The 12,416-nt window shown below is 42.1% G+C and overlaps 1 protein-coding gene across 5 annotated transcripts in view; it reads left to right on the forward strand.

The window, feature by feature from the left end:
* The window catches only part of CDH23 (cadherin related 23), a 653,830-nt gene that overhangs the window by 454,924 nt on the left and 186,490 nt on the right, over positions 1-12,416 (forward strand). For all 5 annotated transcript variants that reach the window (XM_075610599.1, XM_075610600.1, XM_075610601.1 and 2 more), the window contains 5 exons: positions 671-816; positions 1,870-2,089; positions 4,074-4,226; positions 9,839-9,952; positions 10,911-11,059. In XM_075610599.1, the coding sequence (XP_075466714.1) occupies positions 671-816; positions 1,870-2,089; positions 4,074-4,226; positions 9,839-9,952; positions 10,911-11,059 (782 nt within the window). The remainder of the gene's footprint in view (positions 1-670; positions 817-1,869; positions 2,090-4,073; positions 4,227-9,838; positions 9,953-10,910; positions 11,060-12,416) is intronic.

Below are 12,416 nucleotides of genomic sequence, written 5' to 3' on the forward strand. Positions count from 1 at the left end.
GCCACCCTCCTGTCTCAGAGCCTTTATCTTAGTGCCACCCTCCTGTCTCAGAGCCTTTATCTTAGTGCCACCCTCCTGTCTCAGAGCCTTTATCTTAGTGCCACCCTCCTGTCTCAGAGCCTTTATCTTAGTGCCACCTCCTGTCTCAGAGCCTTATCTTAGTGCCACCTCCTGTCCCAAAGCCTTTATCTTAGTGCCACCCTTCAAGTATTTCAAGTCCTTATACTGTAGAATTTTTTTCTGTCCCTAGATGAAACATTAAAAACGGGCTTTTCATGGTCACACAAACTGCTGTATGACACAAACCAGCTAAGCTACAAAACCATGGATTTTGTTATAGAAAGTAGCTGCAAATTGCGACTGTACGTTCCACTCATTAGCAAGATAAGAGCTTCCATACTGTATGACAGATTATGATTTCAAATGATATATAATATTTAGAAAACAATATGTGAAAACAATCATTACGTTTCCAAGAATTGGTTCTATTAAATGGTACTTTGCTAATAAATAATTCTGTAACCTTTGTATAAGCCACGTCTTCAAACACAAGTCTCCAACGTGTCTAGTTTATTCTGCTGTGCGTGCATTTGCCTTTTGAAGATGACTGCTGCTGTTGTTCATTGTGTTTTTCTGTTAACGTGGCATCTGCCTCCCTTTGACTTGGCAGGTGGAAGACCGCCTCTCCGTGCCACTAGCAGTGCCACTGTTCTAGTAAACTTGTTGGATCTCAATGATAATGATCCCACGTTTCAGAACCTGCCATTCATTGCTGAAATCCCAGAGGGCACTGCTATTGGATCCTCTGTTTTCCAGGTAAGTATCCCACTACTTCTCAGGGCTTTATAGTTTCTCATGTAGGGGGTGATGTATCGATGTACAGAAAGTGCAACGAGAAGTATGTTTTGATGCATTGCTCCAATTTCCGCTCCCGTTTGCATCAAAGAGATGAAAGAACTTTCTTTAGGTCATGGAAATTGTTAGCCAGAGAAACATCTGTTGTGTTTTCTGTTTCAATTCAAGGTGATTTATGTCAAGTTTAACGCACAATAATCTAGTCCAAGGGTAGCCAACTCCAGTCCTCAAGGGCCACCAACAAGTCCTGTTTTCAGAATATCCCTGCTTCAGCACAGGTGGCTCAGTCATTGACTGAACCACTGACTGATCAACCTGTGCTGAAGCAGTGATATCCTGAAAAGCTGACCTGTTGGTGGCCCTTGAGCACTAGAGTTGGACACCTTTGACCTAGTCAACATTTAAAATAGTGTATGATCCGCCAGTACACACCTATACAGAACTCACTGTGTGGTCATTTAAATATGCAATCCCAGACAAGTTAAGGAGATAACACAGGACAGCAAAACAGCCTCAATAATACTTTTCACTTATTTACATTTCTCTGTACAGTATACTCATTATTAATTGAACAGCACAGATAGTGAACCTATGAGCGTATCTGCATGTCTTCAATAAGTCCCTCAAACCTGTCCCTCAAACCTGCTTCAATCACCCTGTTGTCACTTGTAATAGACTAGGTAACCCACAGAGAGGGATTCTGGGTAAATGACAATGCTTGGTGTATCAAAATGCATTATTTCTTGTAAAGTTTACCTTCAAGCATTTTACACTCATTCAACACACAACAAATACCAGCTTATATTTTCATTTTGTATAAGAAAGAACAATAAGGATCTCTATAGATAGCATAAAAAGTTTTGTTAATTGGTTATATTAGCAAAAGTGTGTGTATTTGGAGCACAATGCTTTGGATGAGGCATTAGAACACCCTTAGGAGAAGCCTGCAGAATTTTGCGCATCAATGTAATGAGGTGTCCAGCCTTTCACTACTTAAACAATATCCTCTGACAGGTGGTGGCTATAGACCTAGATGATGGTTTGAACGGTCAAGTGACATATCGCATGCAGGTGGGCATGCCGCGCTTGGACTTTGTCATAAACAGCACCAGTGGACTGATCACCTCTACAGATGTACTGGACAGGGAGAGAACTGCAGAGTATTATCTTCGCGTGGTGACCAGTGACTCCGGAACGCCATCCAAGAGTTCAACCAGCACTTTGACAGTCCGGGGTAATGTATATGTTGAAAGTCGCAATAGGGCACTCAATCCCAGAATATAGCGCTCAAAAGAGATGTGATATCCAGGATTGCTATTGGTGAGGCAGCAATTAATTAGCTAAATGTATTCAGCAATAATAAGCAAAGTCTCGGGGTCTATGAAGTGTAAGACTCAGTATGCATATAAATTTGCCCAGTGACGGAATATAGAATTACTGTATCAAATGCGCATTTCTGTATACACAGGTCGTGTATCTAATTGAATTTATATGCACAACGTTTGTGCATTTGTATGGTTATTTTTTTTCTTTGTTTTCCATATGCTGCATGTTTTTAATTGTGGTGTTTGCAGTGCAGTGCTCCCCCGGAGGGGGCGCTATTTCGATTGCCGGACACCCTGTCCCCATGTCTTTTTTTATTTGGGGGCGGTCTGTGCCCGGAATCGCACCTGCGGCTTCCAGCGCAGACAGGTATATACTGTATATCCCCTAGTTTGATCTATGTGGTTACTCTTTGATAAAGCGCAGTAATGTGTGAAACGCGTTAGAGTTTTTTGCATTTGCTCTACACTTGTCAGATGTGCCATTAAATACTTTTTTACCAGCATATTAATCCAGCCCTGATTTTTGTCAGATCGAGCTGCACTCCGTTTAATCCAGCCTGTCAGCTGGAGACGTTCACTAATCTGTATGTTGTAGCGTCTTTCTTCAAGTTGACCCTTTCTTCAAATCCTTGATTCCATGTAGTTGGAAAGGTTGTGATCATTTTGCGAGATCATGGTTCTCTTGATCATTTATATGGCTGTTTTACAGAGGTTTTCCAGTCATCCAAAAATTGTAGGATGTTGCAGGAAATCGATATATACTGTAAATTCTGTGACTCTGACCTTTTATTTTCACCAGATAAGCAACATCAAGGGCTTTCAAACCTATCCTCGGGCCCTTGAGCCAGAACATGTTTTGCTCTTCCCAGTTTATCCCTATTATATTTGTATGTATTTGCCAATGTTTTGTTTTTCGTGAAGCCACACCTAGCAAAACAATACCACAACCTACACAGAATCTGATATTCCCCATTGTACAAAACATAACGAGTGAATTGTAACTACAAACTTAATGTGTAGAATAGCAACCATGAAATAAATACTATAATAGTAATAAATCCAGCAAGTGATATAGTGAATTTGTATAAGTGATATTGGGTATTTAGTTCTCAAACAGGCAAAAACCTCATTTTGAAATGCAGCTCATAAACCCTATTTATAACCATTCCAAAAGTTCTTCTAGTTGCAACAATCTTCAAAGTTTGGGAGCGCAGATTACAGGACCGAAAGAGAAAAGGATACGCAATAGTGCAATATTGTTCCCAAAAGGCAATGGTGTGGATAAAAGAATAGATCCATAGTCCCATTTTATACATCAGAACGGCACATGGGTATTAATACCGTAGTATAAACATATACTAGATACATTGTAACAATAATATATTTATTTCATATAGCCCTTTTCTTCCAAAGGGACACAATGCTTCACAATTACAATATAGCATGCGGTATACAGCCCTGCACATAGAATTTTACAGGCACAGTCCCTTCCCCAACGAGTTTATAATCTGATTGGTGCCTGAGGCCCAGGGAGATCAAGTGATTTTTCCAAGGAGCTGACATTGGGAATTGAACCAGGCTCCCTTGCTTTGTACCGGGATCCCCTGCTTTGAACCGGGATCCCCTGCTTTGAACCGGGATCCCCTGCTTTGAACCGGGATCCCCTGCTTTGAATTGGGCTCCCCTGCTTTGAACCGGGCTCCCCAGCTTCAAAGTCATCGTAATTGTTTTCAGAGTCAGTACCTTTACTAACCTGGCCCAGATTATGGAGATGTGTACTAGAAGAGATATAACAAACAGATATGCTGCGTACAAACACAATTGTGCAGCAGATATTGACTATTTCTCCCTATAATTGACTTACTTCAGGTACAATTCTGTTATGTTTTACAGTCCTGGATGTGAATGACGAGAGCCCCACTTTCTTTCCCACTTTCTACAACGTTTCTTTGGCTGAGAGCGCCCCCCGAGACTACGTGGTAGCACGCCTGAACTGCACGGATGCTGATACGGGACTGAATGCAGAGCTCAGTTATTTCATAACTGGTAGGAAATCCAGCAAATGCAGCAAACACCCCCCACATTCCTATTGCAGAATGGGGATGAGACACAGCATGACTTTGATTACATGATGTATATATGTTAATAAACAATATCAAGTTTTCATAATGCAGGTAGGGGGAGTACATTTATGCAAACCACTGAGATGGAATCACCAGTATCCTACCCCATTATCCTACCCACTATCCTACAGCACTATCCTACCCACTATCCTACACCGCTGTCCTACACCACTATCCTACCCCACTATCCTACACCACGATCCTACACCACGATTCTACCCACTATCCTACACCGCTGTCCTACCCACTATCCTACAGCACTATCCTACCCACTATCCTACAGCACTATCCTACCCACTATCCTACACCGCTGTCCTACACCACTATCCTACCCCACTATCCTACACCACGATCCTACCCACTATCCTACACCGCTGTCCTACCCACTATCCTACACCGCTGTCCTACCCACTATCCTACCCACTATCCTACCCACTATCCTCCCCCACTATCCTCCCCCACTATCCTCCCCCACTATCCTACCCCACTATCCACCCCCACTATCCTACCCCACTATCCTACCCCACTATCCTACCCCACTATCCTCCCCACTATCCTCCCCACTATCCTCCCCACTATCCTCCCCACTATCCTCCACCACTATCCTCCCCACTATCCTACCCCACTATCCTCCCCACTATCCTCCCCACTATCCTCCCCCACTATCCTCCCCACTATCCTACCCCACTAGCCTCCCCACTATCCTACCCCACTATCCTACCCCACTATCCTACCCCACTATCCTCCCCACTATCCTCCCCACTATCCTCCCCCACTATCCTACCCCACTATCCTACCCCACTATCCTCCCCACTATCCTACCCCACTATCCTCCCCCACTATCCTCCCCACTATCCTCCCCACTATCCTCCACCACTATTAATCCAATGATTTGTATTTATGCTGAAAATATTGAATAGTCACAAAATGTAACCAATGTGCTGTTCTCTATCTATGTGAGATCAGGGAACCTATTCCTTCAAGACTCCTTTAAGGAAACAATGCAATAACAAAGGAGGGGAGGGACAGGGCCGGCCATAGGGCAAGGAAGCTGCCTTGGGCCCTGCATCTTCGGGGGCCCTGCGCTCTCTCCTTCTGTCGGCGCCGAGATGCAACTTCCACCCAACCGGAGGGGGGAGCTATAAGAGGGAGCTCAGGCCCCCCTCATCCAGCTCCCCCCTCCGGTCGGGCGGTCGTAAGTTAGATCCCGTTCGCCGACAAGAGGAGAGAGAGGGGGAAGTGCGAGGCCCCAGGACCGGCAGAGAGAGTATCTCTGTGTGTCTCTGTGTGTGTCTGTGTTCGTTTGAGAGAGGGTCTTACCTTTTCCTGAGCGGGCCGCCTCCTATAATGTCATGTTGCTAGGGTGACCAATGTGAAATGACGCCACAACATCCTATAACGACCATTAGGTTGTGACAGAATCCCTGATCCTCTCTGTAGGTTTTCATCCATGAAAGCTGATAAAACAACTTGCCAAGTGAATTGATCAGGCATGAGCACCATCAATTCCTACTAAATTTGTGATGAATTTTCCCTTGACTGCAAAGATTGGAGCTGCACTCCGTTACTGTCACCTTGTGACATGAAACTAGGACCTTTCTAAGTGAGAGAAAGACCCTTTGATCATTCCTGCTGCTTAGACCAGAACATCATTGTAGAACCAGATGAAACTGAAATTTTGGTCTGAATATGTCACGGCCCTCATTTGAGGGAGAGCGTTGAAACCCAGTGAGGATGCGAGAATCTGGGGGTTCTGGGAGAGGGAATAGGAGCTATAAAGTCTCCCTCACATACTGTAGGTGGAGATTCACAAAGCTCTGATGTGGGTTATTAACGGACTGCAAGTCAATAGCCGGGATCGTGGCGCGTAATAACTCCTGGCATCAGTGGCAATACTTTAAACTAGCTTCACTAATAAAATAGTAGATTTTAAGCAGGCACACAAGATGGTACAATAAATGTGTCCTTACTAGCTCCATGCTTTGGCTTATTTTTTACATAATAATCACTTTATTTCATATTGCACTCTTCTCCCAATGGGGCTCAAAGCGCTTCACAGTTACAGAATAATGCGCAGTACACAGCACATAGGAATTTTTACAGGCAGTCTATGGCACTGTATTGATGTTGTTTATGTGGACAGATATATTTATAAAATATTTTACCAGGAAGTAATACATTGACAGTTACCTCTCGTTTTCAAGTATGTCCTGGGCATAGAGTTAAGACAAATAATACATGGTTAGAAGTACAGTTACATAAATGAGCAGGTTATACATTATATACAAGACATTGCATGCACAGTTAAAGATAATATATATTATGGGCGTATGAAACAGTTACAGACCAGATTAAAATGTGAGACAGCCTTAGTTTTGAAAGAACTTAAACTGGTGGTGGGTGTGGGCTCATATGTCAGTTTTTTTTTATGTCTGCATGAATTTCCCATTTCTAGTATCAAATTCCTGCTGAGTATTTTACTCCTTAAAACTGTGCAGTCCCGTTAAGTAATGAACCGGCTAAATTAACCCTGGCCATATAGTGGGAGGACTGTGCACACTACAAAAACAAAATGATATATCCTACTAAAAAAAGGCTGGAAACAAGTTCCCTGTCATCCTTCTCATCATAACAGCCCATGGCCTGTTCACCTGAATAAGCTGTAAGGCAGGGGAGGCCAACTCCAAGTCCTGAAGGGCCATCAACTGGTCAGCTTTCAGGATATCCCTGCTTCAGCACAGGTGGCTCAATCAGTGGCCCAGTCTTTGACGTAGCCACCCCTGCTGTAAGGTGTCTTCTGTCATCGCAAGGTATCATATGCTATCGTTTTGCTTAGTAAATATGGGCCTATAGCGGATGGAATATATTCTCAGTACTCTCCTTAACTAAATCCTTTCATTGTTGTCCCTTATCACCTCAGCTATCTCAAAGTTTCCAGAGCAGGGTTGGTTCAAGGTTTGCAAAGAACATTCAACTAAGCTGTGTGTAGTGCCCTCTAGTGATCATGGACAAGTGCAGCAGGTTACAGTACATGCTGTTTAACTCTATGTCAACTACACATTAGCTTCGTAGGGCTTTCTGTTCTACCCTATGAACTCAAGTTAAATAACCCTTATCAACAGGATATTAAAATTGCCTCTACTCTTGAGCACTGTACAGTGCTTGCACGATTTATTATAGTGCATAATTAATATGCACAGTAGAGTTGTGGTCTGCTACTACTATAGGGTCATTTATCAAAGTGCGTGCAAATCTGGGGCAATACTGGTGCAAAAAAACATTAAAAACAAATAAAAAAACAAATAAAAAAACATTGACTTTAACAGGATTTTTTTGTTGGTATAAATCTGATGTTATTTATTTTCCAGTTTTGCAGTCGGGGGACTTTATTAATGGCTTCCATCACTCTTAGGGGCATCAAGTGCCGGTACGGGTCATCGTGCCCGTTCTGCTAACTCCCATTCAAGTCCATGAGCGTTATTGAGTACAATAACCCGTACCCCAAAATCTTACTCATAAGAGCTTTTCAAACTTCCAAAGAGATATACAGGGTTACTTACTAAGGTCTCCCAGCTGTAAAACAGGGGCAAATCTGTACACAAGCTGCCCCGTACTTATTGAAATGGAATCCCACTATAAGGAATTGGAGCTTTTTATTTGATACATTATTTTGCCCCAATTTGGCAGCTGGGAGACTTTAGCACGTGGGCGGCCAACTCCACTCCTCAAGGGCTACCAACAGGTCAGGTTTAAGCCACCTGTGCTGAAGCAGGGATATACCTAATAACTGACCTGTTGGTGGCCATTGCGGACTGGAGTTGACCACCCATGCTTTAGTAAATAACCCCCCTTATTTTGATTCAAAAGCGAGGAAAGAGGCCTTGTACAAGTTACATGCTATGCCTGCATGCATTGAAACGTGATCTTAACAGACGTCTCCCTCCTGTATTCATTCCATTACTTGAAATGGCATCCCCCAAGAAATCATGTGCGTCTTTAGATTACGTTTAAGGTCATTTTTCAGCATTACATATACAAAAATAGCATTAACTAGCACTCACCCAGTCTAATATAATTCTGCTAGTGGTGCTATGATCCTGCATCGATACCGCAAGAGGCATACAACTATACAAAAACCAAACTGGATCAGCAGTCACAAATTCAATCAAAGAAAATGAAGGACTTCCGTTTTGCTTTTGGTCTCACCAAGTTTCTTCTTTAATGTATCAAAAAAAAGGAGCAATACAGAAAAAAATCAGCACACACAGAGAAAGGAAAAGTTCGCAGACACACACTTTTCAGCATTAGCCAATCTCCCAAAAAGTTTAAGGTTAGTTAGAGCATTACAAGATATACCGTAGCAGAGCAGAGCTGCCCCATCGATGGGGAAAATGCGCCCCACTACTCATTGTTTTGCAACAAGCATGAGGACCAACTTGGATGACTATTTTATGGAAATCGGTGATGTGATATAGCAGTTCGTTTCCTAATGTTGTACCCAAAAAAGCAGCAACCCTATACAATCTCTAAACACCTTACTATTCATTTCCTTGACTACACGCAGCTACTTTTTGCCCAATTACTTTTAATTGAAAAAAACGCTATTTAAAGACCTTTAAGGTGAGAGACGCGTTATTAAAAGAATGCAGTAACACCCACATAATTAAACTATTCCTTCAGCTACAATAAACACACGTGGACGCTAATTGGAATAGGAGCAAGGTTTCACTTAATCACATAATAATGATGGTGTGTATTAAGCAAATAATGTAAGTATCTGTAACACTACTATTAGATACATCCTTAGGCCGTGATTATACTATCGCCTGAAAAACAAAATGTAAAAACCCTATAGGAGCGCACATACCTGTTGCGGCGTGCGCGTCACGTGGAGCTGCAGGGCGGCTGTCTCCTTGAGCGATTTGAGAATTTGGTTTGCGGGGGTGACGGCCGCGTCATGTGAGCGGTTCCAGCCAATGAGGCGAACCGCTCACGGCCATGCCTCCTTACCTCCTCTCCTGTCGACTCTCCTGAAGCCCTGGTATAACCAAGATGCAATATCACAGGATACGCTGCCGCCCTGCAGCTCTTGGTATAATCGAGGCCTTATAGTCCCCAGTCATTGTACAGTTAGAGTTCAGATCTTCTCAGGGAGTCCTCTATAAGCTGCAATTCTGGCAGCAAATGTTGGTGCTTTTGGTCTTTTTTAGCCAGATCCCAAAGAATTATGCAGACTTTAATACTACTAATATTACTGTAATACTACTCAAAGGTGCAGTCGTGCTTGGTACCTAAAGCAACCAATAGTAGTGATATGATTAAGGGGTAAATCTAGAGTAGGGGTGGCCAACTCCAGTCCTCAAGGGCCACCAACATGCTCATTTTTTAAATGATATACCTACAGCATAAGTAATTTGAATAACAATGTTATATTTACTTTGTAAATATGGTTGAAACATGTGTTTGTCTTCTTCTAGATTCTTTTTATGTGATGTCGCTGTGTATTGAGCAGGATTTGTCTCTGACTTCTTGTAGGAGGGAATCAGGATGGAAAGTTCATGGTCGGTTTTAGGGATGGCGTCCTCCGAACAGTAGTAAACCTCGACCGGGAAACCATGGCATCTTACAACCTAGTTTTGGAGGCTATTGGTAAGGAAAGCTTGGTTGTGCTTCATGTGGTTGAGGTATTTTTCTGATTCACACGGGACATAATCTCACGAATATCAAGATAAGGTGGGAGGTGCAACATGTGGACGTTGAACTGCCCATGTATCCCCATAGATAAAAACAATCCTGTCTTGCCAGGCGACGTTATATTGGTATAGACCAGGGGTGGCCAACTCCATTCCTCAAAGGCCACCAACAAGTCAGGTTTTAAGGCTATCCCTGCTTCAGCACAGGTGGCTCAATCACTAACTGAGCCACTAATTGAGCCACATGTGCTGAAGCAGGGATTTACTTAAACTCTGACCTGTTGGTGGCCCTTGAGGACTGGTGTTTGCCACCCTGGTATAGACAAATCACATCATTTTGCCGTAAAAAGATGTGTCTTCACCGACCTTGAACATCAAGCACCTCAACTCCTGTACACTGGTCAGACATGCGGCCTTATAACGTGCAATAGCACCGATCTGGTGCTACCATACGGAAAACCCCATTGACTTCAATGGGGCTTTCCTATGGTAGTCACGAATTGACGCTCTCAGACTTTATAGAAGAGAGCCCATGGAGTGGGTGTCTATAAATCTGTTTATCTTACATCAAGGTGACCCCCTAAACCCTCCCCCCAATTAGTCTCACTGTTAAATACAAAAAAACTCAGACATTTTTCAGACATTTACACGTAACAATAAAATAATGCCTTGTTTGTACCTTCAGCTGTTATTTTGTCCCTTAGTGGAATTCATCCTTTCAAGTTTGTTTTTTTTTACTATAAAAACAGGACAGGTAACGCATTTTTTATATAGTTCACTGTTTTTCGTAATGGAATTGATACTATCATTTTTTAGTTAAAAAGGAAAAGTGGTACACAAACGAATGCAGAAATACATGTGTGCATACCGGCCTGTGTATAAGAGGAGGTCTATAGGTTTTATTGCCTTTACAGACAATGGTCCTGCAGGAAACAGAAAAACTGGAACCGCCACGGTCCTGGTGACGGTGTTGGATATTAATGATAACCGGCCGATCTTCCTGAAGAGCAGCTATGAGGCCAGCGTCCCTGAGAATGTGCCGTACTCCAGCAGCATCATGCAGGCATGTATCAACATGACAATGATGGGGAATGAAAGGGTGCTGTGCGTTTCTAAGTGGCAGTCCATGCAATATCCTACATGTGTTTTTTTTATTTTTTTTAAATAAATCAGTTCTGTAGTATTAGATAATATTTACTGCATTTTTTTCTATTATTCAACTCGTAATACTATTTTTAATTTTTTTTTTTTTTTAAAGAGGCAATGAAAGACGCTTAAAAGAAATTGGTTTTAATATATGCAGCCTTTGATTACTTTTATTGAAAACTAATTACCTAAACTGCTGATCGATTTGTTCTCCCATGATCGATCAGCAAACTCCTGCTTCCCAGGGTTCATTAAATGGCTGCCTTTCAGTTTCAAATCAATCCTTCAGTCAGTGTAACTAAGCAGCTACAATATATATTATACAGTATTACTACGGTAACATTATCTATTGTTACAGTTTACAGCTCAAACTGCTGGGAATATTTGGAACAAATGATCACAAACAGGAAAGTTTTACAAAGATCTTGCACTGCTGGGGAAGAGCGCTGTAGAAATCAAAGAATTATCAGTAAATTTAAACTCATAAAAAATGATATTAAGAGTTGAATACAATTTTTTTTTTAAAGGTAGTAAGTATTATTTAATACTACAGAACTGAATTATATATTTTTTTAAACACGTAGAATATTGCTTGAATTGCTCCTTTATTATACTGAGCCACTGAGTTTGGACCATTTTCTTTCCCCTGGAAGAACATTTAACAGCGGTAACTACATTGAGTAGTATCTTCAGAACTACGGGGTCACCGGAGCAAAACATAATGTATGTACTGCATATTATTCTGTGTGAAGTGTGTTGGTGTTTGGCTGTATTTGCAATTCACGGCTTAGCAAGATCTGCTCTGGCTAATACATAAAATGACATTTAAAATGCATATTACATTTCCCTGTGCTTCTAAACATGCATCTGTGACGCGATAAGGCTAATTATTTCTGAAGCCAAGTAATGAGACTAAAAGAAATATTCTCAAACAAGTAAATGTGAGATAATGGATTGTGTTCATTGTCAAAGCATTTTGGAGGAGAAGCCATTGGTGATAAATGTGCATTTGAACTCCACATACTCACGTTGTTGAATGGGCTTTACAATTTGTGGCATTGTGCATAGGGCTTTATAATAGACTGGTATCCTGTGTAGTAGAAGATGGGGTTTTCTCTCTGGAAATGTATGCAATTTACAGGAGCACAATGTAGACGGAGCCACTGATTGAGCCACCTGTGCTGAAGCAGGGTTATCCTTAAAACCTGACCTGTTGGTGGCCCTTGAGGACTGCAGTTGGCCACCCCTGCTTTACAGTATATCTGCAAGTGATT

Source organism: Ascaphus truei, chromosome 8 (assembly GCF_040206685.1).
Source record: "Ascaphus truei isolate aAscTru1 chromosome 8, aAscTru1.hap1, whole genome shotgun sequence".
Classification (NCBI taxonomy): domain Eukaryota; kingdom Metazoa; phylum Chordata; class Amphibia; order Anura; family Ascaphidae; genus Ascaphus; species Ascaphus truei.